At 37.6% G+C, this 24,923-nt stretch overlaps 1 protein-coding gene across 1 annotated transcript; it reads right to left on the bottom strand.

Annotated features, from left to right (window-relative positions):
- On the bottom strand, nt 1-19,503 carry ascc2 (activating signal cointegrator 1 complex subunit 2). The gene is made up of 20 exons (XM_030143563.1): nt 19,383-19,503; nt 17,989-18,087; nt 17,710-17,871; nt 16,251-16,424; nt 16,020-16,149; nt 15,711-15,778; nt 14,575-14,688; nt 14,347-14,459; nt 14,178-14,252; nt 12,839-12,943; nt 12,689-12,757; nt 12,530-12,604; nt 11,468-11,705; nt 9,418-9,614; nt 9,158-9,277; nt 7,017-7,241; nt 6,144-6,231; nt 5,361-5,452; nt 1,517-2,528; nt 1-708 (listed from the first exon to the last, which is right to left on the bottom strand). Exons 2-19 carry the CDS (start codon nt 18,070-18,072, stop codon nt 2,357-2,359), a joined length of 2,301 nt encoding a protein of 766 aa, XP_029999423.1. The 5' UTR covers nt 18,073-18,087; nt 19,383-19,503; the 3' UTR covers nt 1-708; nt 1,517-2,356.
- Between the last annotated feature and the right edge of the window lie 5,420 nt (nt 19,504-24,923).

Below are 24,923 nucleotides of genomic sequence, written 5' to 3'. Positions count from 1 at the left end.
TCAAAACATACATGTATTTATTCCATGTTTGAACTCCAAAATGCAGTTGCATGTGCTTTACTTTTGTTACAAAATGCTCCTAGATGAGTTTTCGTCATAGAAAACAGTGTGTACATGGCAGCATGTAGGAGGTGTTTTTTTTTTCCCATGAGGCCTCTGTGCAGCATGTGCTTCCAAACACAAACACATCAGCGTCAGAATGACGGCGTCGCTGGGCTGTGACAGATGGACGTCGGTGAGAACTGGTGGACGTCATGTCAATGCAAGCGCTTCACTGTAACATGCAAACGTCCTCCACGCAGGATGGATATAAGAGTTCTCACTTGGACAGGAAACGTTCTTCCACTTCCACATGGAACCAGTCTCTCCAAAGCCCGGATGTCCCTTCCTTTTTATTCTTATAGTTTATTTATGAAAACGTAGTGAATTCACTCCGAGAACTAAAAAGGACATTTTTGTAATTTCCTGATCTCACATCTGTAACATCAGCATCTCAACAATGAGTTCTGATCAGCTTAGTTATCAGTCATAATATAACAATCTATTGAATCTATTGGAAAAAATAATCACTTTTTCTTAAAAAGCCAAGAAAAGCATTAAAATCTAATAAAGTGTGTGATTAGTCTGATGTAGCGCAAGTTCATTACATGACACAGAACCAGGGGAAAATGCTGTTTTCGTCATAAAAATCTTAGAAATAGAAAAGCTCTAAACCAGGGGTGTCAAATTCATTTTGGTTCAGTTCCATATTTAACCCAATTTGATCTCAAGCGGGCCAGACCAGTAAAATAATGACTTAATAACCTATAAATAATGACAAATCCAAGTTTTTCTTTTTATTTTAGTACAAAAAAACAACAACAATTAAATTATGAAAATATTTACATTTTACAAAAAAGATGTGAATAACCTGAAAAAAATGAAATTTCATTTGAAAAATTAGTGCAATTTTAACAATATTATGCCTCGACTTATTTATACATGTACATTTACACACAATGTTCCATAAACATTTGGTAACAGGCAGAATATTGTTAAAATTTTGGAGATTGGAACTAAAATTTGAACAATTTCTACAATATTCCATCTGTTATTATTAACACAACTACAGATCACAGTGGATCCATAAATGCCCCAAACATTTAGTAACAGGCAGAATATTGTTAAAATTGCACATTTCGGGTTGTTCATCTTTGTTTTTACTCATCTACTTATTTGCATTTTATTGTGAAAGAATAGTTTTCTAAATGTAAATATTTTCACAGTGCAACGCTATTTTTTTTTTTCACTTCAATTTTTTCTACATAATTTTTTGCAAAGAAAATTTGTATTTGTCATTATTTATGGGTTATTGTGTTATTTTTACTGTAGATCACATTGGTCTGTATGTGGAACCTGAAACAAAATGATTTGGACAACCTGGACTGTTCAGGTTCATTTTTGCACTCTTATCCTGTGGAGCTGGAATGGAACCTTTGGCGGGCCGGTTTTGGCCCCCGGGCCGCATGTTTGACACCTGTGCTCTAAACAACAATTCCATTTGTTTGGAACAACAGTAATGTGGCAGAAATAACACAGAAATACTCCATTGTCGATGTGAAAACCTCTGACTTCCGTTGGTGAATTCAGTGACTTAAGTTTGAACAGATGACTGCTGTGGAATTCATTGCTCTTTCATGTTAGAATTATTTCTACAAAACTCAGCATTTTTCCCACAACTGTGATGTAAAGGCGACCAGCTCTAAATGTAAAGTGTCATGAGATAACTTTTGTTACGAAGTGGCGCAATATAAATAAAATTTGATTGATTGATTGATTTGATTGACTTATAAGAAGCTTGAACTTTTGTCAAAACTCAGAGATCTTTTGTTGAAATGCCGAGATCAGGATGTTGTTGATGTCAGCTGTTTTTCTGTAGTGAATCCAATATGTATCTGTATTTATTTGATGATGTCAAAGGTAATTGATTCACTCTGGATCTTAATAATAAACTGTTTGTTACTTAGCAAAAATACGATCATTGTCTTCAGTCACTGTTCGCACTTTGAACTTTGGTTTTTATTAATAAAATATAACAGGAGGCCGTTTTGGCCCAAGACCCCAACGTCCTCCGATTCCAACAGGAAGTGTTCAGTCTTATTCAGATTTCAACACGCTGTTTGGCAACTTCTGAACCCAAACCGGCCAAAGCAGGACCGTAAACTAAAACAACTCTATCCACTGAAACCCTCTGGAGCTCATCCTTCTAACCACACACTGAGCTACGACATCATCCTGACCTTTGACCCAGGACACCACCTCAGTCCACTCACTGCCGTCTTTACCTTTTTCCCATCGGTCTAGTCACGTGACGTGGTCAGGACGGGATCATGCCTTTGTTCCTCTTGCGGTCGGCCATGGTGCGCCGGTTGTGGTTGGCCACGCGATTCTTGTTGGCCTCCTTCTTGCGTCTGTCCAGGAACGTCTCCATGCTCTGTCCTTGGCCCTTCGGCTGACCCACCACGTTACTGGGACGCTCTGGACGAAAACTAAAAGAAAACAGTCACAGAGTCAATGGACGGACGTGATAAGTGGAGTTTCAGTGTGTGTTCATCAAACAGGACGTCATAGAATCAGGGTGCTTGTGCAGGTCTTGAAAGTCTTAAAAACTATGGAATTTTGAAATGCTGTTTTCCAGACCTTGAAAAGTCTGGAATTTTGTGTGAAAGTCTTAATAAAGTATGGAAAAAAGTTTCTCTCATAGTTAAATTTTAGAGTATGCTCAAAGCAGACTGATCTCATGAAATCACATTGTATGTGACGTCGGTTTATTGCATTTGGCGTGCTATACGTATGCATTTTCATCCTTTCGCGTGTTATTTAATGCCATTTGATGGCGTGTCAATGCGCTAGCTGCTAATTGCTAACCCTAAACCTAACCCCTTACCGCTAATTGCACAAGCCCACAGGTGTCAAACATGCGGCCCAGGGGCCAAATCCGGCCCGCCAAAGGGTACAGTCTGGATGAATTTGTGCAAAAATTACACTAAGATATTAACAATCCTTTTAGTTAAGGTTCCACATTCAGACCAATTCAATCTGAAGTGGGCAGGATTCAGTAAAATACTATCATAATAACATAAAAATAGTGACAACTCCAAATGTTTGTCTTTGTAAATGTAAATATTTTCATGTATTTACACTAAAACAAAATAGAATTTTGCAAAAAATGTGAATAACCTGAAAAAATATGAACAAGCTGAAATGTCTTAAGAGAAATAAGTACAATTTTAATAATATTCTGCCTGTTATTAAATGTTTGGTGTATTTGTAAGTTCTAATGTACATGTATAAATGATAAACTGACGCGTAATATTGTTAAAATTACACTCATTTTTTTTCAGTTTCTTCATGTTATTCACATCTTTTGAAAGGATAGTTTGTAGATGTAAGCCTTTTCATAATGTAAATTTACTTTTTTTGCTCTAAACCATAAAGAAAAGTTTAGAGTTCACATTATTTATATATTAATATGTTATTATTTTACTAGTTTGGCCCACTTCAGATCAAATTTAGTTAAATGTGGCTGAACTAAAATGAGTTTGACACCCCTGTGCTAGCCACTAATCGTGCTAATGGCATGTTATTTTACACGGCATAAATATAAATGCTGAAAGCTTATAATGCATACAGATAACACACCAATTAAAAGTGGCATGTTATCTGTATGCAATTCATGATATCACGTTGCTCAAAGGTACATAATGTTGTTAGATAAGAGATACACAAGGAAAGCATATAAAAAACTTGATTGGATTTCACTAACCAGTCAGTACTGGAACGATTCAAGTGAAACTTGTTTGTATCCATGCTCTTTGTGATTTTCATATGTTTTGAAAACGTTTCTGTCAGTAAAACATAATTTACTGCAAATTATGCATTTATTCATTAATACATTTATTAAAATGAACTTTTCTACTACACACAAAACAGTAGGCACACAAACATAAAAGTACATAAAGTCTAGGTCTTGGGGAAAACATAGCAGTTTTGAAAAAGTCTGAAATTTTCATTTGGATAAAGAGCAAACACCCCATAGATAAAATCCTGTAGTAGTGGGGATAATCATGAGGATGATGATTTGTTCTCACTATGACTGTTTCAGACACAGGTCATGCATTAATTCTCACATATTTATGTTCATGTCATCTCTAAAGATGTTTAATATTTGTAAAGGTGATACAAAGCCACTGACTCATGAGGCAGGTCTCACGTGGTGAAGAAAATATACAACATGAGCCTGGTTGTTGAGCTGCCTTAAAGCATAAATTACACATTCAGGGTTCATACAGGAGCTTGAAATCCTTGAATATGCTTGAATTTTAATGTGTTTTCAAGATCTGAGAAGTGCTTGAATTTCAGTTTAAGTGCTTGCAATTATAACGCTGATGTGATTTATTTATTTATTTTTCATATTTACTCTACCAGGTTAAATGCCAAGCCAAAGCTACTTACAGAGAGGTGATACAGTTAGAAAAATAAAACTTTATGTCAAAAAAGAAAATTAGTGGGTGATTCTCAGGTCGACTCCAGGGACATTTTCATCTTAATCTTGAAGAATGCCAGGTGTCTTCCCTTTTTTTGATTAAACTTTGTGTTCTTCAATTTCTACACTTTTTGCTATTATGAAACATAATTTTAGACGTTTATAAGATATTGAAATGTACATCATTGTTATAAAAAGTGCAAAAAAAAATCATCAGTATGTATATTCCTGTACATACATATTTTACACCAGTAATAATGTGTTGTGATGGAAACATTTGAAAATCACCCTTAAAAGTGATTGAATTTGACCTTGAAAAATGTGTACGAACCCTGACATTACAGCTTAAAGAGTCATGTTTCTAAATATGAAGATACTGTTAAAATGGTGAAAGCACTGTTTTTTTTTGTTTTTTTTTTGTGATCAATTGATCTGTTTGAATACTGTCCTTCAAAAAGATCAGTGCTGGATCTTGGTTGTGAACAGGGGGAGACAACTGAGAGCGCCTTTTTGGACCTTGGTATACACTGAAAACTTTTCAGTGTTTTCTGACATCTAATGGACGGTTCACCTGATTGGGGATTAGGAAGATAATCAGCAGGATTATTGGACAATATTTGGACTTAGATTGCAGCAGTCTTTATTTATTTATTTTTGTATTTGTTGTTTTTGAGTTTAATGAAGCGAACTGACAGCATACATTGATTGTAAATGCCTGATTTTATGCTGTTAAAAAGTTAATAAAAATATTGTGGGGAAAAAAAAAAAAAAAAAAAAATGGTGAAAGCGTTAACGGAACCGTGCTTTGTGTAGTGATACTGAATCCAGTTTTTACCCTTTCCTCTGCTGCATGGCTGCTCTTCTAGCCTCAGCCCTCTCCCTCAGCACCGCCGGGTCCTGGATGAACTGGTCCCTGTTCACATTGTTCTGCACGAGGAAAAAAGAAGACAAATTCTGATCCAATTCAGGAAACTTGATTTCCATAAACAGGACAAAGTGAGTTCAGTGCATTTGTGAGCAGACCACTGTAGGCGACTAAAGGCTGTTAGACACTATCTAATATTATTTCCCATGTAACGTAAGGATTTAAATATTTTCGTCATACCAGCACACAATTACACATGAAAAGGTGCAAAATTTGGGACTCAAGGTCCCAGATTTAGCCCAATAATATCTATATATGAACAATATGTACATGAAAAAGACTTTTGTATGTTTTTGTGGGGTTTTTTTGTTGTTTTTTAATGTTTCTAATTTTATGAATGCTGGCACTTTACTTCTTACCCAGGGACAACAATTGAAAAATAGCTTTTTGCTAATACTGGCACATTTACAGAAATGTTCATTAATGTGAACTGTCCCTGCTAAATAAACAAACAAATCAGTCAATAAATTAAATAATAAAAATAAAGAAAAAAGACCTATGTATAAAAACACTGGTGAGAGACTGAGACGATCAGCTCAGAATAAAATATTTAGAGATGACAGAATATTCAAATGTTATTAACGTCATAGTCTGATTCATCATTGTTCTATTTTGCAATTAGAATTTTACTATAATGTTAATGAGCTGGATTTGATTCTCCCGTCACTGTACCAGTTCCTCTGACAGTCGTACCTGTAGGGGTTCCTCTTCCTCCTCCTCCTCCTCTTCCTCCTCCTCTGCTTTATTTCCTTTACGTAGAACTTGAGGGACTGTGAAAGGCCTAGGTGAAAAAACACAAACATTTTACAAATAATAATTAGAGGAAGAACAAGAAGCAGAAGTTCTTCTTATTTTGGGTGTATTTCCAGTGTGTCGCCTCTAGGTTTCATTTTTCATTTAATTTAATTTTATTTATTCATTCCAATCTAAATGATTGGAAAGGAGCAGGATGAAGAAAACTTATAATAACTGCCCCTCCCTTGAAACATCTGCTTACATCAGATGAGTTGCCGTTACAGCTATTACAGTAAACAGTTTACATGACAGTCAATGAAAATAAAACAAATCCAAAATCCATAAGAGAAATTATTTCCTTACATGCTTTTATAAAGATTTTCTATTCTCTCCTCATATAACCTCTTAAAATGAAAAATATTTGTCCAGCTCTTTTCTTCCGTTGCCAAAGAATTCCACATTCTGACACCCACAACAGAAATACACATTTGCTTCACATTAATTCGAACCCTTTGGTTTTTAAAATTAAACCTCTTCTATGTTTTTCATCCTGTGATACTAAAACAAATAATCTCTGCAAATTTGGAGGCAGAAGTCCATTTCTCGCTCTAAACACAATCAACAATGTCCTTAATTAAGCTAACTCTTTAAACTTAAACAATCCGGATTTAATAAACAGCTCATTTGTATGTTCCCTGGAATTAGCATTGTACATTACTCTTATTGCTCTTTTCCGTAATAAAAACAATAGCTTTGTGTTACTCATATATGTGTTGCCCCATACTTCAATACAATAACTCAAATAAAAAATAAATAACTAGATGTCTCCACCTCCTGCTCAGTAGACTGTCTCCGTCCAGGTCATTGGCTCCCACTTGGTTCATGTCGTAGGTGTCGTCGTACTCGTCGTCGTAGTCGTCCAGGCCGTAACTCTCTGCGTTTTCGCCAGGTTCAATGATGACCTCGTCCACTACCGTCTCGTAGGCTTGGTACCGAGCTCTCTGATCGGATATGTGCCGCTTGTCGTTCAGCATCTCTCTGGTGCTCTCACCTTTCCTGTAAAAGTTGTAAAACACACTTTTAGATCTCCTTAAAGCCGGGTACTTGATAGTTTTTGGCACAAGTGGTCTGAGAGAAAACTAAAATTCTACCCACTTCTTTGGACTCAGACAGGTAAGGGGTTAAATAGATGATTGACAGCTGTAACAACAGACCACATATTCTGACAGACATGACTCTCCTGCTCTACTCTGTGACTCCAAACGTAAGCTGATAACACTGTCTCTGTTCTCAACAATAACATGAAACAGAACTATACAATTTATCTTCATGCTGAATAATGTAAATGAGAGCACAATGCTACAAAACTCTTCCTTGTTCTGACCACAAGGAAGAGTTTAAATCCACAAATATCCATCTCTTGTGTCGTATTTGTCTGGTTGGCAGTCATAACATTACAGTTAGATTAGATTACATTCAACTTTATTGCCATTACACATGTACAGGTGCAAGTTAATGAAATGCAGTTTAGCATCTAACCAGACGTGTAATCAGTAGTCAGCATGTACATAATATACACATTAAATTCAAATGACAATGAGCACAAACCCAGTGTGTTTTTTTTTTTAAACAAAAATCTAACAAAATAACCCAAAAATGAACAAAAAAAGAGCAAAATAATTGACAAAATGAGCACTAAAGGAAAAACAACCAAAGTTTTCATAATAAAGTGGTGATATTGATAATTGGCTTAGAGCCTGGGTTCGACCATCTAGATATGTAAAGTGTCATGAGATAACTTTTGTTATGATTTGGCGCTATATAAATAAAATTTGATTGATGTGAATATGCTGCCATTCACAAACAAGAAAATGGACAAAATTAGCACTAAATTTCAATGTATAGTTTCATCCTTTATCTTGTTTTCATCTCTTTACAGGGTGAGTCAGAAAAAACGCTCTTTCCATTTAAAGAAATTGTACTGCTAAAACGGAAACACTGATTTTCCTTTTGACCATACAGTTATATTGATGTGGTTATTGAGCATGTCTGGTGATGTAGTCATAGATTTATTGCATTGCATAAGAGAGAGAAGGTCCATTGTTCATTGGGCACTGAAATACCTGCCAACACAATGTATGCCACAGTGAACAAACTTGAAATTGACAACAATTACAGGAGTCGGGGCTTTGCTTTCACACTCAGGACATAGGCCTACATGACAGTGCCCAGGGAGTTTTCATCATGGCAAGACCACAGTTTACGGATGTGCAGAGAGCTTTCATGGTGACAAAATTCTGCGAAACTGGTAGCGTCCAAGAAACCATCCGGCAGTTTCAAGACCGCTTCCCTTTTTCTTGTGGGGGTATCTTAAAAACTGTGTGTATCAGACTGTTCCACAAACTCTTCAGGAACTCCGAAATCGCATCACGGCTGAAATCCAAGCCCTACGACGAACACGAATGGCGAGAAGAGCTGTGTTAGAGATGCGACAACGAGCACAGATTTGCATCAATCTGAATGGTAGCCAGGTTGAAGGTCGTGCCGGACGACTTCGTTGAGACAAAACATTTTGATGGCGAGTAAACATGCTGTAATGGTTGACAATTTCTATTTCATTCACGGTGGCATAAACTGTGTTGGCAGATATTTCGGCGCACAATAAACAATGGACATTCCCTCTGTTATGCTATGCCATAAATCAATGATTCAATCGCCAGACATGCTCAATAACCACATCAATATGACTGTATAATCAAAAGAAAAATAAGCATTTCCATTTCAGTGGTACAGTTTCTTTAAATGAAAAGAGCGTTTTTTCTGACTCACCCTGTAGATAATTTAGAAGTTATTTCAAACTATAAATAACCATCAACCATCAAAAATCTGACTTTAATCTATAAAGAAATAATGATTTGACATGGATGGTGAACATAAACATTTTCATATGGGTCAGTGACGACTGGACTCACCTCCTGCCCTTCCAGATACGAGACATGTCCACCTGGTCTCTACGAAACACATCAAACTCATCATCATCAAACACGTTGGATCTGCTGTCCAGAACTCCTGGAAGCTCCTCCTTCACCGGCCTGAGCGGACAACAGAGGAAACACCTCAATCACAGCTACAGTTCCCTTTCACACCATTACAAACCAGACAGTGACCCTAACCCTAACGCCAACCCGCGGTCCAACAGCCTCACGTGGTGCACTGTGATGTGCAGCGTTACCGTGGCATAGCGCGGTCCAGTTTGTCCAGGTTGGGGCTGAGCCGGTCCTCCAGGATGTTGTTGATGACCAGCTCAGAGTTGTAGTTGTACTCCTGCAGACAGGCCAATAGGAAACCTTCGCCCAGATCAGGCAACAGGTCCCTGATACAGGACAGTAGAGACTCCAGTTCGGCCCCGCCCACAGAGCACACGGCGCCCTGAAACAACACAACATCCACACCAGTCACAGTCGGATGGATTCAGCACACGTTTAAGTGTATCTGTACTGGTCATGCTTACAGACATTTATTAACGTTTGTGTATTACAAGCAAGAGAGGCAAAAGTTCAGTCAAAAAAAACAAATAAAAAACAAAAAATCATTGGCATAAATGCAGCACATTGGACCTTTTTATTACATGAATTATACGCAATGACAGAACCTATGGGGAGCAGTCATTGCTGGCCAGAAGTGATGTACCAGTATTGATAACGAGTGATGGAGCGCACGTAAACAAGCAGCAGTCAGTGAGCGAGACTGAGAGGAAAGTATGCATTTGTGCTCGTCTGTGTAGCCGTAAACTTTGCCCTCTCCCCCCCGGCTTGTGTCCAAGACAATAAAACCAAACTTAAGATAACTCTTGAGATAGTTTTGATACTGATGAGTCATCAGCATTTTCACATTTCTCAGACATCAGTGTTTTATACATATGATCACACACTGACAACAGGAAAAAAAACTCTGACCTGACCTGACCAGAGTGTTGCTCTGGCTGTGGGGGTCACAAAGTTTCAGGGGTCAAGAAGGTGTGACTATTAAATAGCTTGATATTTTTAAATGCAGACTAAGCATGTTTTGAGTTGGTTCATTCAGACTTTTGATTATTTTATTGGGTATATAAGTATTTTTTCTTTAACATGTACAAATATATTTTTCACAACTTGTAACCCAGGGGTGTCAAATATGCGGCCCGGGGGCCAAATGCGGCCTGCCAAAGGGTCCAGCCCCTGGGATGTTTTTGCCAAGTGCAAAAATTCCACAGTCTTGAATTGAATTAAGCAAAAAAAAAAAAAAAATTATCTTGAATTAAGGAAAAAATCTTGAATTAAGCAAAAAAAAAATCTTCAATTAAGTAAAAAAATCTTCAATTAAGCCAAAAAAATCTCAAATTTAGCAAAAAATCTTGAATTAAGCCACCAAAAAAATCTTCAATTGAGTAAAAAAAAATCTTGAATTAAGCCAAAAAAAAAAAATCTTCATTTAGGTTAAAAAAATCTTGAATTAACGCCCCCCCCAAAAAATCTTGAATTAAGTAAAAAAATCTTGAATTAAGCCAAAAAAATCTCAAATTTAGCAAAAAATCTTGAATTAAGCAAAAAAAAAAAATCTTCAATTAAGTAAAAAAAATCTTGAAATAAGCCAAAAAAAATCTAGAATTAAAACTATTTTTTTTTCCTTTGTTTTAGAGCAAAAAATAACATTAAATTATGAAAACATTTACATTTCCAAACTATCCTGTTACAATAAAATGTGAATAACCTGAACAAATATGAACGACCTGAAATGTCTAAAGAAAATTAAGCACAATTTTAACAATTTTTCTGCCTGTTCCTCAGTGTTTAGTGTCTTTGTAGATCTGATCCATAATGCACATGTAGAAATGATAAGTTGAGGAATAATATTGTTAAAATTGCGCTAAATTTTCTTACGTTTTTTTAATTTAAATTTCAGTTTTCTCGTTTTTTTTTTGTTTTTTTTGGATAGTTTAGAAAAGTAAGTATTTTCATAATTTAATGGGGTTTTTTACACTACAACAAAGACAAAAATTTGGAGCTGTCATTATTTATAGGTTATTATGTTATTATTTTTCTGGTCCGGCCCACTTCAGATGAAATTTAGCTGAATATGGCCCCTGAACTAAAATGAGTTTGACACCCCTGTTGTAACCTCAGTGCAGACAAACCTGGGATCTCTGGCACCCCCTTGTGTGTGTGTACTAATTAAATTGGTTAAACTGGTGCATCAACAGTTAAGACATTCATTAAATGAGTCATTCCACCGAGAGGACTCACATTGTTTCCTTTGTGAGACACATCCAGCATGGCCTCTGCACCCCCCACGGCCCCGTCTTCTCCTGATTCTCGGTCTTCCTGAGGTTTGAATCCCGCTGAGGAAATGGCGGCGGCAGCACCGGCTACTGGGAATGCTGAGGTGTTTTTGGGCTGGATGTGGCTGTGCTGTTTCCTCCTCCCGGTGCTGTCCCAGGCGCTCTGCACCCCCTCCAACAGGTAGGACGTCCTCGTCTCATCACTGAAGGACAAGACGGCTAAGGACGTCCAAGTGGTACGAGACGTGTTCATTTACCACAAGTTTTATTTTACTGTACAGACATCATCCTAGCTGAACCTGGGAGACTTTGAGTTCATTATTCAAGAATTCTTTGACATATTTCCATTTAAGCCTGTATAATCAGGGTTCCCACTCTTGCCCTGAAATTATTTTCCTGGACATTTTCAGCTGCTACAGAGATAAGTTATCACGTCATACACTAATCCATTCCCCTGTCCCCCTCATTCTTTGTAAGTGTTCTTTTCTACAGTTCTAACTTGCAATTTACCCAGATTGTTTCTATGTTTATTACTCAGATATTTGATGTGCAGTCTATGGCTATAATTTATCTGTGAAAAATAATTATGACAAATGTATCACAGAATAATGCAAACACACCCACAGATTACAGTGAAACACTTCATTAGCCTGATGAACTGGAGTTACAACATTCAAATGGGCAATTCCCAACTCAACTTTCTCTTCTCTCTGACTTTCTCTTGTGCACATCATCTAAAAATATTTGTATATTTTTAATAAATCACTGAAAAACAATTTCCTTTGTTTCATCTCAGTTTAGGGACACAAGGTCACAAGGCAGGGGAAGGATAAATAATTTCCCAGGATAACTTTGTAGGACATTTTACCTTTTTTCTCATTTTCCATGTTTTCCATGACTGGAAAATTGATCAGTCCTTTTCCAGGTTTTCCAGGACATGTGGGAACCCTGATTATTATGTACATATGTACATAAGGCCATGGTCAACATCCATCCAGGGCTGCACAGAAATGCCATGTAAGGATACATTAGAGGGAGGGCCTGCTGTAGGAGGCTGATGTCGTCAGCGATGGGGAACTGCTCATCATAGTCTGACAAGAACCTGAGAACACAAACACACTCTTTCACACATCGACATGCAGGGTAGTAACTCTCAGATTTAACGGGAACTATAAGAAACTGATACCTTTTCTCAGGTAAAAAAGATGTGAAATGTTGCAGCAGCTCCTCTGCAAACGTCTGTGTGTTCTCTCCCCTGCAGGATGACAAACAGAGTGACCACAGCAGCTGGATGAGAGTATAACAGAGGATCAGTGATACGCTGAGTGTTTCTCACCCCTCGAGGATGGGCTGGAGGCAGGTGTGATGCAGCAGCAGGTGACACGTCTCGATCATCTTCCGACAGGAGTGAGACAGCCTCTTCCACAGATCCTCCTGACGACTGATGCAGTTTTCAGGGTTAATTCAGTCCCATTGTATTTCATGAATTCTACCTAGTTCTATGGACTGAACCTACTCCATGATACTCCATGGCTAATCACAGGTCTTTTCCAACAGGTAAAATATGTAAGATACTGACCACTGTTCCATGACCCCACACAGAAGCTCGGAAAAGTGGCCTCCATAGCAAAGCGAAACACCCATCTTTATATTTACCTCCGCCAAGTGTAACAGCGGATGTTATGTTTTCATTGGGGTTTGTCTGTCTGTTAGCAAGATAACTCAAAAACTTATGGATGGATTTTCATTAAATTTTTATGAAATATTGGTACTGGCACAAGGAACAAATGATTAAATTTTGGTGGTGATTGGGGGGGGGGGTTGTTTGTCTGTTAGCAAGATAACTCAAAAAGTTATGGACGGATTTGGATGAAATTTTCAGGAAATGTTGATACTGGCACAAGGAACAAATGATTAAATTTTGGTGGTGATGGGGGGGGCCCTGATCTGCCTCAGCAGAGGTCTGCGCTCTCCAAGTGCTTTTCTAGTTATTCTATTATTGGGGTTCTCCACAGTTCTGACCCCTGTGGTTCTCTCAGCTCTAGATAAATTAAGGTTCTTGATGTTGTCTGAGGAATCAGAGGTTACAGTCTTCAGCTTAGGCTTGAACCTTGAATCTTTTCATTCTTAATTCTCAGCTCATCTTTTCTCCTATAGGACTAGACCTTTCCTGGATGCTGTTCTTGAACCATGTCATGGTTACAGTTACTGTTCATATCCCCAATTTTAATTCACATTGTTATTATTTTATTATTTTAACTAATTATTGGTTCAAAATTGCTCTTATTCCTACTTTTCCTTGAATATGAGGAATGGATGTATATCTACAAATAAACTACAATGTGTTATGTCCACACTGTTAACAATGAAATAGAAGTTCTTTTTTGACCCTTTAAGCACCAAAGTATCAATATTGTGACATGCAACCTATCTGAATGAAAATGTAACAGACAGCATTTTTGAAATCTTGATATCAAAATTTGATACTTTTTGATAAGAAAAAATCTCTGGTGCCTAAAGGGTTAATTTGCATTTTCCTACCATTTAATCAAAGACAATAACTGAGCAAATAATACCATAATCACAACAAGGCCAAAAAAAAGACAGAAGAGACAAACCACTGAGACAACAATAAAAGAGGACGTCTAGATTCCATCCCTGAGGCACAAACTCACCGTTTATCATCAAAGTTTCTCTTCTTCACTGCCTTCTCCAGATCAGGCACAGTGGTCTCATAAAACGAGGTCAGTCTGTCAGAACACAAAACCCAAGTGTCAGGAAAAGCTTCTGCTAAAGTAATCCACATTAATGAAGGCTTACAGGCATATTCTGTCTGTGTCGAACCTGCTGAGGAAGCTGTGGGAGTGGAAGGTGGAGCAGGCGGCCGGGAAGATGTCCAGGAAGGCATAGATGGTGGAAGTGGAGTCACACAAGTACAAAATAATATCTACAAGTTCCTGAAAAAGACAAAAGACACCAATAGATGTGAAATGTCTGCTAGAGGACCATCCGTGGACACACCCCTCATATCCATCAGTATCAGTGGTGAGTGTGGGGGGTCTGGGGTCTGACCTGCAGGCTCATGGTCATGGCGGTGCGCTGTTGGTGGGCGTTCAGCTTCAACGGCTCCATGGCTGTGGCTCCATCACACTGAAGACCACACTTCTCCAAGATGGTGTCAAATACCTGAAGGACATGGAAAACACCCACTGACAAACAGGTTTTCAAATCATTACTTTTTCATCTAAAAGAAACAAAAGACAATTTCATCAAATAAAATATTACAACTCACTTTTTTTAAAGATGTAAAATGTTGTGGTTTTAATAAGAGCCATCAGAGCATGACTGTTACCCCCCATCCCCACAAAATAAATGAACAGAAAAATACATTAATCACAAAGTGGTACTTATGATGATCATTAGCTTAGTTTGAATTTGCGCAGTGACAGCAGAAAAGTCGAGCAGTTTTCTGATGATAACTGTAAAAACTACTGCATGGTTTTATGTTTCAGCTCTAAAAGCAAAATTATGGACAACATGGACAGACGAAAAACAAAACAGCCAAAGGTAGCATTTTAAGACACGATGATGAATTATAGAAATTTTGGTAAAGAAATTCTTCAAAGGTTTTCCAGTTCTGTTCTGGAAACAAAATGATGACAGACGGATGATTTCCAAAATTTGCCAGACTGAATGCAGTCTCTCCTTGACACTCATTTTTCATTGCATGTGATGTTTATGAGGTCTTAAAGCCAAATCCATTGGAAATGTGTGTATGTGTGAGTGTTCATGGAATGTACAGTAAAACAAAACCCTGCACATACAAACATTTTAAGCCAAACATGTTCTCATTTACACTGTAAGAGTGTCATTGGTGTACACTGATGCAAAAGTACCTTCTCGTAGAGTTTGACAAGATTTACAAGAACTATACCTATACCCCCTTTGCCAACCCCCAACTTATCTGTCCTATCTGCCCTGATGACCATGCACTGACCCTGAAACACCTGAAAAATCAAGGTCAACATTGCTGTTCAAATTTAAGATCACTTCTGATCTAATGCTTCTTAAAATGCAGTTGAATTACAGTTTTGCCATCATGTGTCTCCAACAACCCGTCAAGTTTAAATATTGCAGCCAGTGAGCAAAAATTGTACAACATGGACACTCACTCATGACCTTTACATTCATTACGTCAAGACTCTCACCTGCAGCACTGTGGGCACCGTCTCATCCAGGTCCCTGTAGTACGATGGCTGCTGTGTAAAGATGTTCTCTACATGCAAAAACAAGAGGAACAACCTTCCTTTTAAAATTTCATCTTATCTTTAATTTAATCCTTCTTATTTTCCTCATCCAGGTCCCTGTAGTATGACGGCTGCTGTTTTAAGATGTTCTCTACATGCAAAAACAAGAGGAACAATCTTCCATTTAAAATTTTATCTTATCTTTAATTTAATCCTTCTTATTTTCCTGATTAAACTCAAAATAAGCGCGAGACTTGTCAAAAGGCTTACCGATCATTTTGTGCACCAGTTGGCTGTTGCCCTTTCCAAAGAGCACACACAGATCCATCATCTTTGGAATGTCAAATAGGAAATTCTCATAGACAATTTCTCCAAAAACTGACGGGGTGATGAAATTGTCCTGAAGAAAAAGAAAAAACACACAACGCATCAGGTGTTGTAGGTTTAAGTGCATGTCAATTTTTGCACGTGGAGACAGTTCAATTTTGGTGTTTATCTGACCTTCGACTCTTTATATGTGGCCATTCTGAGAAAAGTCAAGAAGACAGTTCTGTGTAAAGAGCGCTGGATGTCGGCCACCGCTGGAGAGGATGGGAGGGCAGCGAAGTCGAGACCACGAGGAGCCTGATGCAGGTACGAGTCTAAACATCTCTGCAAGGATTCATCAAACACCACCTAAAGGAAGAGTCAAACAAGGACAGAGGAGAGAAGGACACAGACTATTACTGGCTTCATTCATGAGAGTCATTAGGTCTCATGTCATGTCTAAGGTCCACATCAACGCTATCTTTGACTTTCACTGTTTCACCCTGAGGCTATTTTCACATAGATCCGTCTGTCTATGCAGATGAAATTTCAGTTTGACAGGCAAACCTAAGAGCTGGATTAAATACATTGCAAACATTGTAGAGATGGTTATGACCTAACACCATGGTTCCCAAATTATAACATACCACTGGTTGTGCTCTACTCACTATTGTAACATGTGGAATGAAATAATTTTTCAAATATAATACTGCATGCTTGAGCTACAAACAGAACAAAGCAGGAATAAGAGGCCATGTTCTTAGCAATGAATCTGTGACAACATTTCAAAGTGGATGAAAAAATAAAACACTTGGCATCTTGGGTCATGGATAAAACATAATGAGGAACACGGTCTGAGACCAAAGTTTGCCTGGGACAAAATTCTGACAATGTCAGAAATTTAGGTTGACTCTAGTTTTTCAGTGTGAAGCTGCTACCATCTAAGTTTACTAAACAACCAACAGGAAATCAGCACTGTTACAGGGGTTATTTTCTTTTGTTCAGACGAAATAATAGTAGAGAGATGTTTTATTTCTTTGTCTGAACAAAAGAAAATACCCCCTGTAACATTAAGACTAGAAGAAAAAATGAAAATTCTTGACCTAGGAAATCTGCATGAAATAATACACTTAATGTGTCAGACATGTTCATGTAGCTTAAAGTATTAACCTTTAAAGTCTAATAAACTGTCATCCCAAGTTGTCCCGTTTTCTCTGAATTGTGACTGTCTTCATTCTTCTCTTCTACCCTGACACTGGAGGTTTTACTGGACATGTAAAGATCACTCTTCTAATAGCAAGATTATTAGCTTAGCTTCATTGTTTACAAGTACTGCAGCACAGGGTTTTTTTTTTTTGTACATTAACCTGTGTCGTTTCCTGGGATTCAGTAAATATTATCATCACAGTCTTGGTGGCGTGTGGAACCTTGGAGCTGTGACTGAACAAGTATTAAAGTGACTTTTTGAAGAGATGGAAACATGATAGATTTACACAGATTTACACTATATTTACATAATGGTCTTGGTTTGAGAGAGGAGAAGATGCCAGTTTAGTGTTTTTGAATGAGGTATGTGAAGTTTTTTTTATTGTAAAACCACATGAAAGTGGGGAATATTCACAATGCTGAGGTTTCTGGTTCTAAAACCTCTCACCTGACACCAGAATTTGTCATGAGGCAGTGACAGGAGCCAGTCCAGATCTTCTGTAATGAATCTGGCCAGTTCTAGAAACTCCTCCACCTCAGCTGGGGAGCAGCCATCATCAGGGGGGGGCTTATAAGGCACAAAACAGCGCCCCTCCATCCTGTGCGGATGCTGAAATTAAACAGAATCAAACAGGCCTGGGTTATGGTCTGGGTCTCGGAGTGTGTAGGGTTTTACCCATATTCCCAGGGGTTTGTGTTTTCCCATGAGGGAAGGGGGGGGGCTCACCAGGGCGGGCAGGGTGCGCTCCCTCCCTGCTGCGTCACGCTCCGTCACCTGCTGCTCATCCAGCGGAACTCGGGCACACGCCATGGCCTCTCCTGTTATCTACACTCACACCATTAAACATAAAGTGTGTTTCACTTGTATATGCTTCATCTTATGTTATTGTACACACTATTAGATAGATAGATAGATAGATAGATAGATAGATAGATAGATAGATAGATAGATAGATAGATAGATAGATAGATAGATACTTCATTGATCCCGAGGGAAATTCAAGTATTCAGCAGCTTTGCACATAGCACAAGAAGCCAAAAAAAAAAAAAAACAGACCCAAACACAACATTGGGTTAGTAACCAGGCTGACATTAAGGTTAGTTAGTTAGTTTATTAAATTATATATATATATATATATATATATATATATATATATATATATATATATATGTGTGTGTGTGTGTGTGTGTGTGCTAAAGAACTTCCTCTAAAAGAGCTTCCTGTTCAACACTGTAAATAAAGAGTTCTGATTGTATTTACACATTTCAGGGCAGTGATATAAAGTGAAACAATGATTCTAAGTGTAATAGTGATTTAAGTGATCTACGGTGGTTTGAAAAGTATTATACACAATAAACAGCATTAAAACACCCTACAAGACGTCTAATAGTATTTTACTCGATTATGCAGGTACTCGTTGAATCCCCGACGACTTCCATAGGGAGTTCGATCACATTTTATCCTGTCTCATCACACACGACCGGAAATACGTCATCTTGTTGGCTTTAACCCACACATAATCTTGACAAACACTGATTTTATTCATTTTTCGTGGACCAGTTAGCAAAATTCCTACCTAGATGGTTAGAAAAGTTGTTTGTAATTGTTAAAATTACTTTAGGGTGCAACAGGATTGGTCAATCGTCCTAGGTTTCGTTTCACTCACCTTCAACTGGATGCTGTCATTTTAATTAATGTCTTAACTAAAATAATGCATAAGAGGCACAAAGTCGGGATAACGCGAGACTAAAACTGACATCACATCAGAATAATCCACATTAACTGTCATAGCTAAGCTGGCTAGTTAGCGTTAGTTAACTGGTCATGTCTCTGCTGATAACCGGTAACCTGTTAACTCACGTCGTCATAAACTGTCAACATTGGCGCCACGTCATTAAATAATAAGCTAATTTATAACAGTCTGTGTGGTGGAATAACTGAGCACACCTTTTAACTATCCTCTAGTTATACAAGTTTCTGAGGCTAAACCATGAATGGAGAAAAGCTAACGTTAACGTAACGTGGCGTAGCAATAAGCTAACTAGCCGGTGACTTTCTAGTGGCTTCCATGTGACTCTTCTGTAATAGTTAAGAAAAAATAACATGATACAGCTGCTCACCTTTCACTGTGACTGCGAAGAACTATTTCAAGCCATTCCATTAAAAGTCGCCGCAGGTTCGTGCTGTTTTATTTCCCATACGTTTCCTGGTCATCGGTCTCAGGACAGGAAGTGACGTTCATTTGTTTTTACTCTGACACATGCGCATCCGGGTTTGATGCTGGAGCACCCCCTGGTGGAGTTAGAGCGCAGTGTCAACTTTATTTAGTCTCAGAGGAAATGTTTGACTGGCCTTCAGTTGACGAAAAGGAATAGAAGACAGAAAATAAAGTCAAAATGAAAATAAGTAATCAGTGAAAGACTAGTCTTTATTATTTAAAATGTTTAAAACTTATTCTCCTTATTCTATTATTTTTAGTCTTAAACTGTAGGTCTCAGTCCTAAATTTACATCATGAAAATTGAGGATGTTCCATCTAAAAGCCAATAAAGATAAGTCAAGTTATTGTTCAGCTCAAGTCCAGTCACTTGAAGCTGTGATCTTGACCGTGATGTGTGTCATCAAAAATGACAATAGTTGTTCTTGAAGTGTGCAAATGTCTGGCTAATGTTGCACAAATTTGTCTGAGTGCAGCAGGAGACTGTTAATCTCAGGGTTAAGGGTTTGATTGCTGTAAACTTTTCCTCTACCATCCTCGGCCTGAATATCATCCAAATGCTTTTTTTTTTTTTTTTTTTTTTAAACTTTTTTCTTCAGTCATGTGTTATACAAGGGGGGGGGGGCTGAAAAGTTCATAGCCTGACTAAGAAGGAGTTATTGCACAGCAATGGAACTGTGCATACATTAAATTCAGCCTTTCCTGATACTAACTGCATGGTTTCCTTCCAGATAAACCCACATTGGATAAATAATTTAGGACTTTGAAAAGTAGTACTACAGATGTTTCATGAAAATGCTTGCTTTTCACCCCTCCCTCATTCTCCCTCCTTCTCTTGAATTCCTCTTCCCAGTTTTACAGTTGATAAAGCTGGAGCATCCTCCCCTAAAGCAACCATGTCAGCATAATGTCCTTGGGGGCTAACTCCTTTTTCTGCAGACATTTGCTAAGACCACGGTGCCATGGATGGTTCACCAAATGTCTCTGGTGCTACTTTTCAAAGTCCTAAATTATTTATCCAATGTGGGTTTATCTTGAAGGAAACCATGTAATTAGTAACAGGAGAGGCTGAATTTAATGTATGCTTTGTGGAATAACTCCTTCTTAGTCAGGCTATAAACTTTTCAGCCCCCCCCCGTACATGTATCAAGATGCTGCAATACAATAACAAGAAAAGCACTCGGAGAGTGCAGACCTCCGCCAAGACAGATCAGTGCCCACCCCCCGATCACCACCAAAATTTAATCATTTCTTCCATGTGCCAGTATCAACATTTCCTGAAATTTCATGAAAATCCGTCCATAATTTTTTGAGTTACCTTGCTAACAAACAAACAAACACACACGGAAACACACAAAGCAAAGTGATCACAATACCTCCTGGCAGAGGTAAAAATAGAGGGATGATAAAGCATTAAACTTGTGTCAGGGTTGTGGGTTTCATGTGCACAAGTCAAACAAAATTTAACACCACATTCTCTGGTCTGCAATATTTACACACTTTGAAAAGCAGAAAAATCTCACCACCACACACATGCAGATCTCCTTTTTACATCATTTATTGTTGTAAATACTGTTACAAACATTCTGGCTCTGGTACAGGAATGTAGCTCCAATAGATAGAACATCACAGAAAAGCTAGCCAATAAATAAACATCGCTGCTTTGCAGAAATGGTACAGTTTTGTATGTTTTTCTTTATGTTCAGACACATGGAAAGTTAACATTTCCGTTACATTCAAAATGAGTGCACTTGGAAATACTTGTTTTACGCTGCAACCAGTTTCAAATGCTTGTTTTCGTTGGTTTCATTGTGTCTCCAGGGTCCAGTCCCTGACTGAGCAAGAAAATATCACACACCTTAAATGACCTTGTGCTCTATCTGTATATGTTATGTACAGGAACGCCATCTGACATGAGTGCTTACCCTCTACTCTTCCTAACTTTACTTTCTATTGAAAGAAGCCCACCCCAAATACACACAACAACCATTAGAAGTATATACCTTTACATAGTTTTCTATATAGTCCATCTATATGTGTATTTTATATATCCAGCTGGTTTTTGTTTGAACATGGAGTACATTGGTTGTAGACACACACACGCACACACACACTGAAAGCAAGAAAAGTACAGCGTAAGTGGCTCCGCTGAAGCCCATGTTCACAGTCCAACATAGGCTGCTGTCGCACACGGTTTCCTCTTCTCCATCAGTGTAAATAGTAAATAAGGCCAAGATGAGCATCATCAGTCAGGACAGACATGTTGAATGGAGGGGGGGGTGGGGGGGTAAAGCAACATGTTGCATTTCAGCCTTACATTCTGACACGAGTCCTGATCACATAAAGGTCCCACAGGAATATGACGAGTACTGGAGCTGGCGTCGCTGCTACATGCGCTTGAAAAATGGAGGAAAGAGGTTTGACTGTTCATCACAGATCCAGAAACAGACAAGCGCTGACCCCAGGAAACGTCAGCTGCAGCACTTGAACACAGTTGATTAACTGGAGATCGACTGAGACAGAATTCACTTCTTTAACATTAATATGTTTTAGGCCAACACACAAAAACAAGCTCACTTAAAAGGTTGAGTGTGTCATGTTTAGTGGCATCTAGTGGTGAGACTGGAGTTTGTGAGTAACTGAATGTCGTCCTCTCCTTCCCTTAAAGCAGCCGCTGAAAACTCTAAAACAGTGATTCTCAACTGGTGGGTCCCAAAAGTGGGTCACAAACCCGTTTTCAGTGGGTCATGGACCTTAATCTGGGCAAAAAATAATGTTAAGAAATCAATCCTGTGCTCATTGTTGTATAAAGTACTGGAAAATCCCACTTGAGTAGAAGTACAGGTACCAAAAAATTACTTTGGTAGAAGTTCAAGTCACCAACTGAAATGTTACTCAAGTTCAAGTCTTTAAGTATTTAATATTTACTGTACTTAGTATTTCAAGTAATCTACAGTTAAATGTACTCAAGTAATAAAGGCAAAAGTGCATGTAAATGTTAATAACAACCAAAGGCAGTCAGAATTTGGAATACTACACTGCTGCTCAGATCAGCAGGTTGAATGTGGACCATTACACCATTAGGCCCAAAGACAAACCAGCTTCCTGACTTTATTGCAGTCACTGATAATGTCAGCAGTGAAAACACATTTCCTTCAATTTCTTTTCATTTTTAACTGAATGGACATTTTTGGTTTTGTTCAAATGTACCTCATTTAGTGTTAACAGGAGTATTTCCATATTTAGCATCACCACCCACTGGTCAGTTTGTTTTATCATTAAACTTGTCTTCTACATTTTCATACTGTGATATTCTGTATTATATCAGGTTCAAAACACACCATCTTTTTTATTAAATACATTTGAGAAGTTTAACTTGTATCAATTTGGGTCTTGTTTTGTCATTGAGGGGTGATAGTGAGTCCTGAAGCCAGACCAGTTGAGAACCACTGTTAGTTTGGTCAGTTCTTACATTAATTATGAAGATAATAAATGGGGTCCATGTGCAGTACTAGTAGATTACATTATTAGTGGACGAGTAAAAAAACCTAAACACTAAACTCTAAGTCATGATGAACAACCGTCCTCTGTCTCATTACTGAGTATTATCCTCCTGAGACCCAAGAAAGTACAAGTTTTGGCTTTTTTTTTATATTAAATAGTTGCTTTTATTGGAAACAGCACTATGCAACAATTTTTTCAGATGCATTTTTAAAATTTTTATGGAATGTCCTTTGCAGTAGACAGCGTTTTTTGTTTTGTTTTGGGGTTGTTTTTTTTCCAAGAACGCTGTGAAACTCTTGTCCCCTACAGCGGACAAAAAAGCATTGCTGGGTCTCAGGAGGATATCAGCAAATCATGTTCTATCCCTTCAGTCTTTCATAAAAGTAGCAGTGAATTTGCTAAATCCCTTAACATTTCCAACCTAAATTAAGTATCTAAAGCATGTAGCCATTATCCTGAACATTCAGCACATACATCAGTAGTTATTATATGTAATTAATGAATCATTCCATCACTCTGGGTGGAGATATTTCTGAGGAGTTCTGGTCCAGATGCAGATTTTTAACCTTAGTTACCTTTGTTTCTTACATATTCCTGTTTTGTTTTCTTTTGGGTGCTATTGTTACATAAACACCTTTGTGATTTAGGTTGAAAATTTTTGTAGGAAAAGCCAAATAAACCAGAAAATGCACAGGTGATTTAATGCCATCTCACTGCAAAAATCCAAATCTGACCAAGTGCATTTTTCTCATTTCTAGTCCAAATACCTCATCACACTTAAAATAAGACATAATCACCTAAAGAGTAACTTTTCAGTGAGATATAAGAACTTATTTTTAGACAATAAATCTGGAAAATCTTATTTCAAGAAATCTTACCAAGATAAATTTCACTTGTTCCATTGGCAGATTTTTTGCTTGAATAAAGCAAAAGAAAAAAAAAAACTTGAATAAAGCAAAAAAGAAATATTGAATTAAGCAAAAAAAAAAAAAAAATCTCCCAATGGAACAAGTGAAAATGATCTTGGTAAAATTTCTTGAAATAAGATTTTCAAGATCTGTTGTTAAAAATAAGTTCTTATATCTCACTGAAAAGTTCCTCTTTAGGTGATTCTGTCTTATTTTAAGTGGGATGAGATATTTTGACTAGAAATGAAAAAAATACACTTGGTAAGATTTGGATTTTTGCAGTGATGTTGTGGTCTTGATTGGTCTGGAATTAAAATCCTCAGAATCCAAGATATGACTCTGGAAAATATGGCAGATCTGAGACAAAACCAAGACCAATTGAGGCCAATTTCATGATGATGATGATGATGATGATGATGATGGATGTTGAGTAACACTGCACAAGGTGACAGTAATGGACCCTAGTACCGGATTAAACCCATTTAAAATGAAAAATAACGTGGCTCATACTATGATTAACCAAAAAAACCCATGATTATGCATCAATGATAAAGTATTGGTGGACATTATATTCAATTTCTGTGTTAAATCCCCTTAAATCTGACAAACTGGACATTTAAACAGAATGCAAGTTTCTGTTTAACCCATAAAGACCGAAACAAAAATGATTTGTTCTCTCTATTTAGCATTTCTTAAATGATTTATCGTCATTTATTATAATATTATCCTCAATTTTTTTTTTTTTTAAGTGAAAATCAGGTATTTTTCTATATTTAATTTACTGATCATGTACATGTTCATTAAAACTCAGAGCAAAGTTGAGGGTTATTATATAAAAATAGAGAAAACTGAAGAAAAGGTGAATTTTGCAGTAAAATCTATCATTAACTGAACATAAACCCAGCATCTCTATCCACTGTTATTGATCCAACTCCATTTGTTTTACTGGTGAATCAATGTTGTAGAAGATGACAGTGTTTCCATGGTAACCACGGAGCCTCTGAACATCCAAATGGGTCATATCTCATGACC

Source organism: Sphaeramia orbicularis, chromosome 9, assembly GCF_902148855.1.
Source record: "Sphaeramia orbicularis chromosome 9, fSphaOr1.1, whole genome shotgun sequence".
NCBI lineage: Eukaryota > Metazoa > Chordata > Actinopteri > Kurtiformes > Apogonidae > Sphaeramia > Sphaeramia orbicularis.
The sequence above is the reverse complement of the archived record's forward strand: the minus strand, read 5'-3'. Positions and strand labels throughout refer to the sequence as shown.

What these genes read in the sequence shown, in the direction of transcription:
- ascc2 (XM_030143563.1), bottom strand. Translation starts at nt 18,072, where the DNA reads ATGGCGTGTGCCCGAGTTCCGCTGGATGAGCAGCAGGTGACGGAGCGT. An exon ending in CAGCAGGCCCTCCCTCTAAT is followed by an intron (nt 11,706 to 12,529) that starts GTATCCTTACAT and finishes CTTGTCCTTCAG; the next exon opens with TGATGAGACGAGGACGTCCT. An exon ending in TGTCTCACAAAGGAAACAAT is followed by an intron (nt 9,615 to 11,467) that starts GTGAGTCCTCTC and finishes GTGTTGTTTCAG; the next exon opens with GGCGCCGTGTGCTCTGTGGG.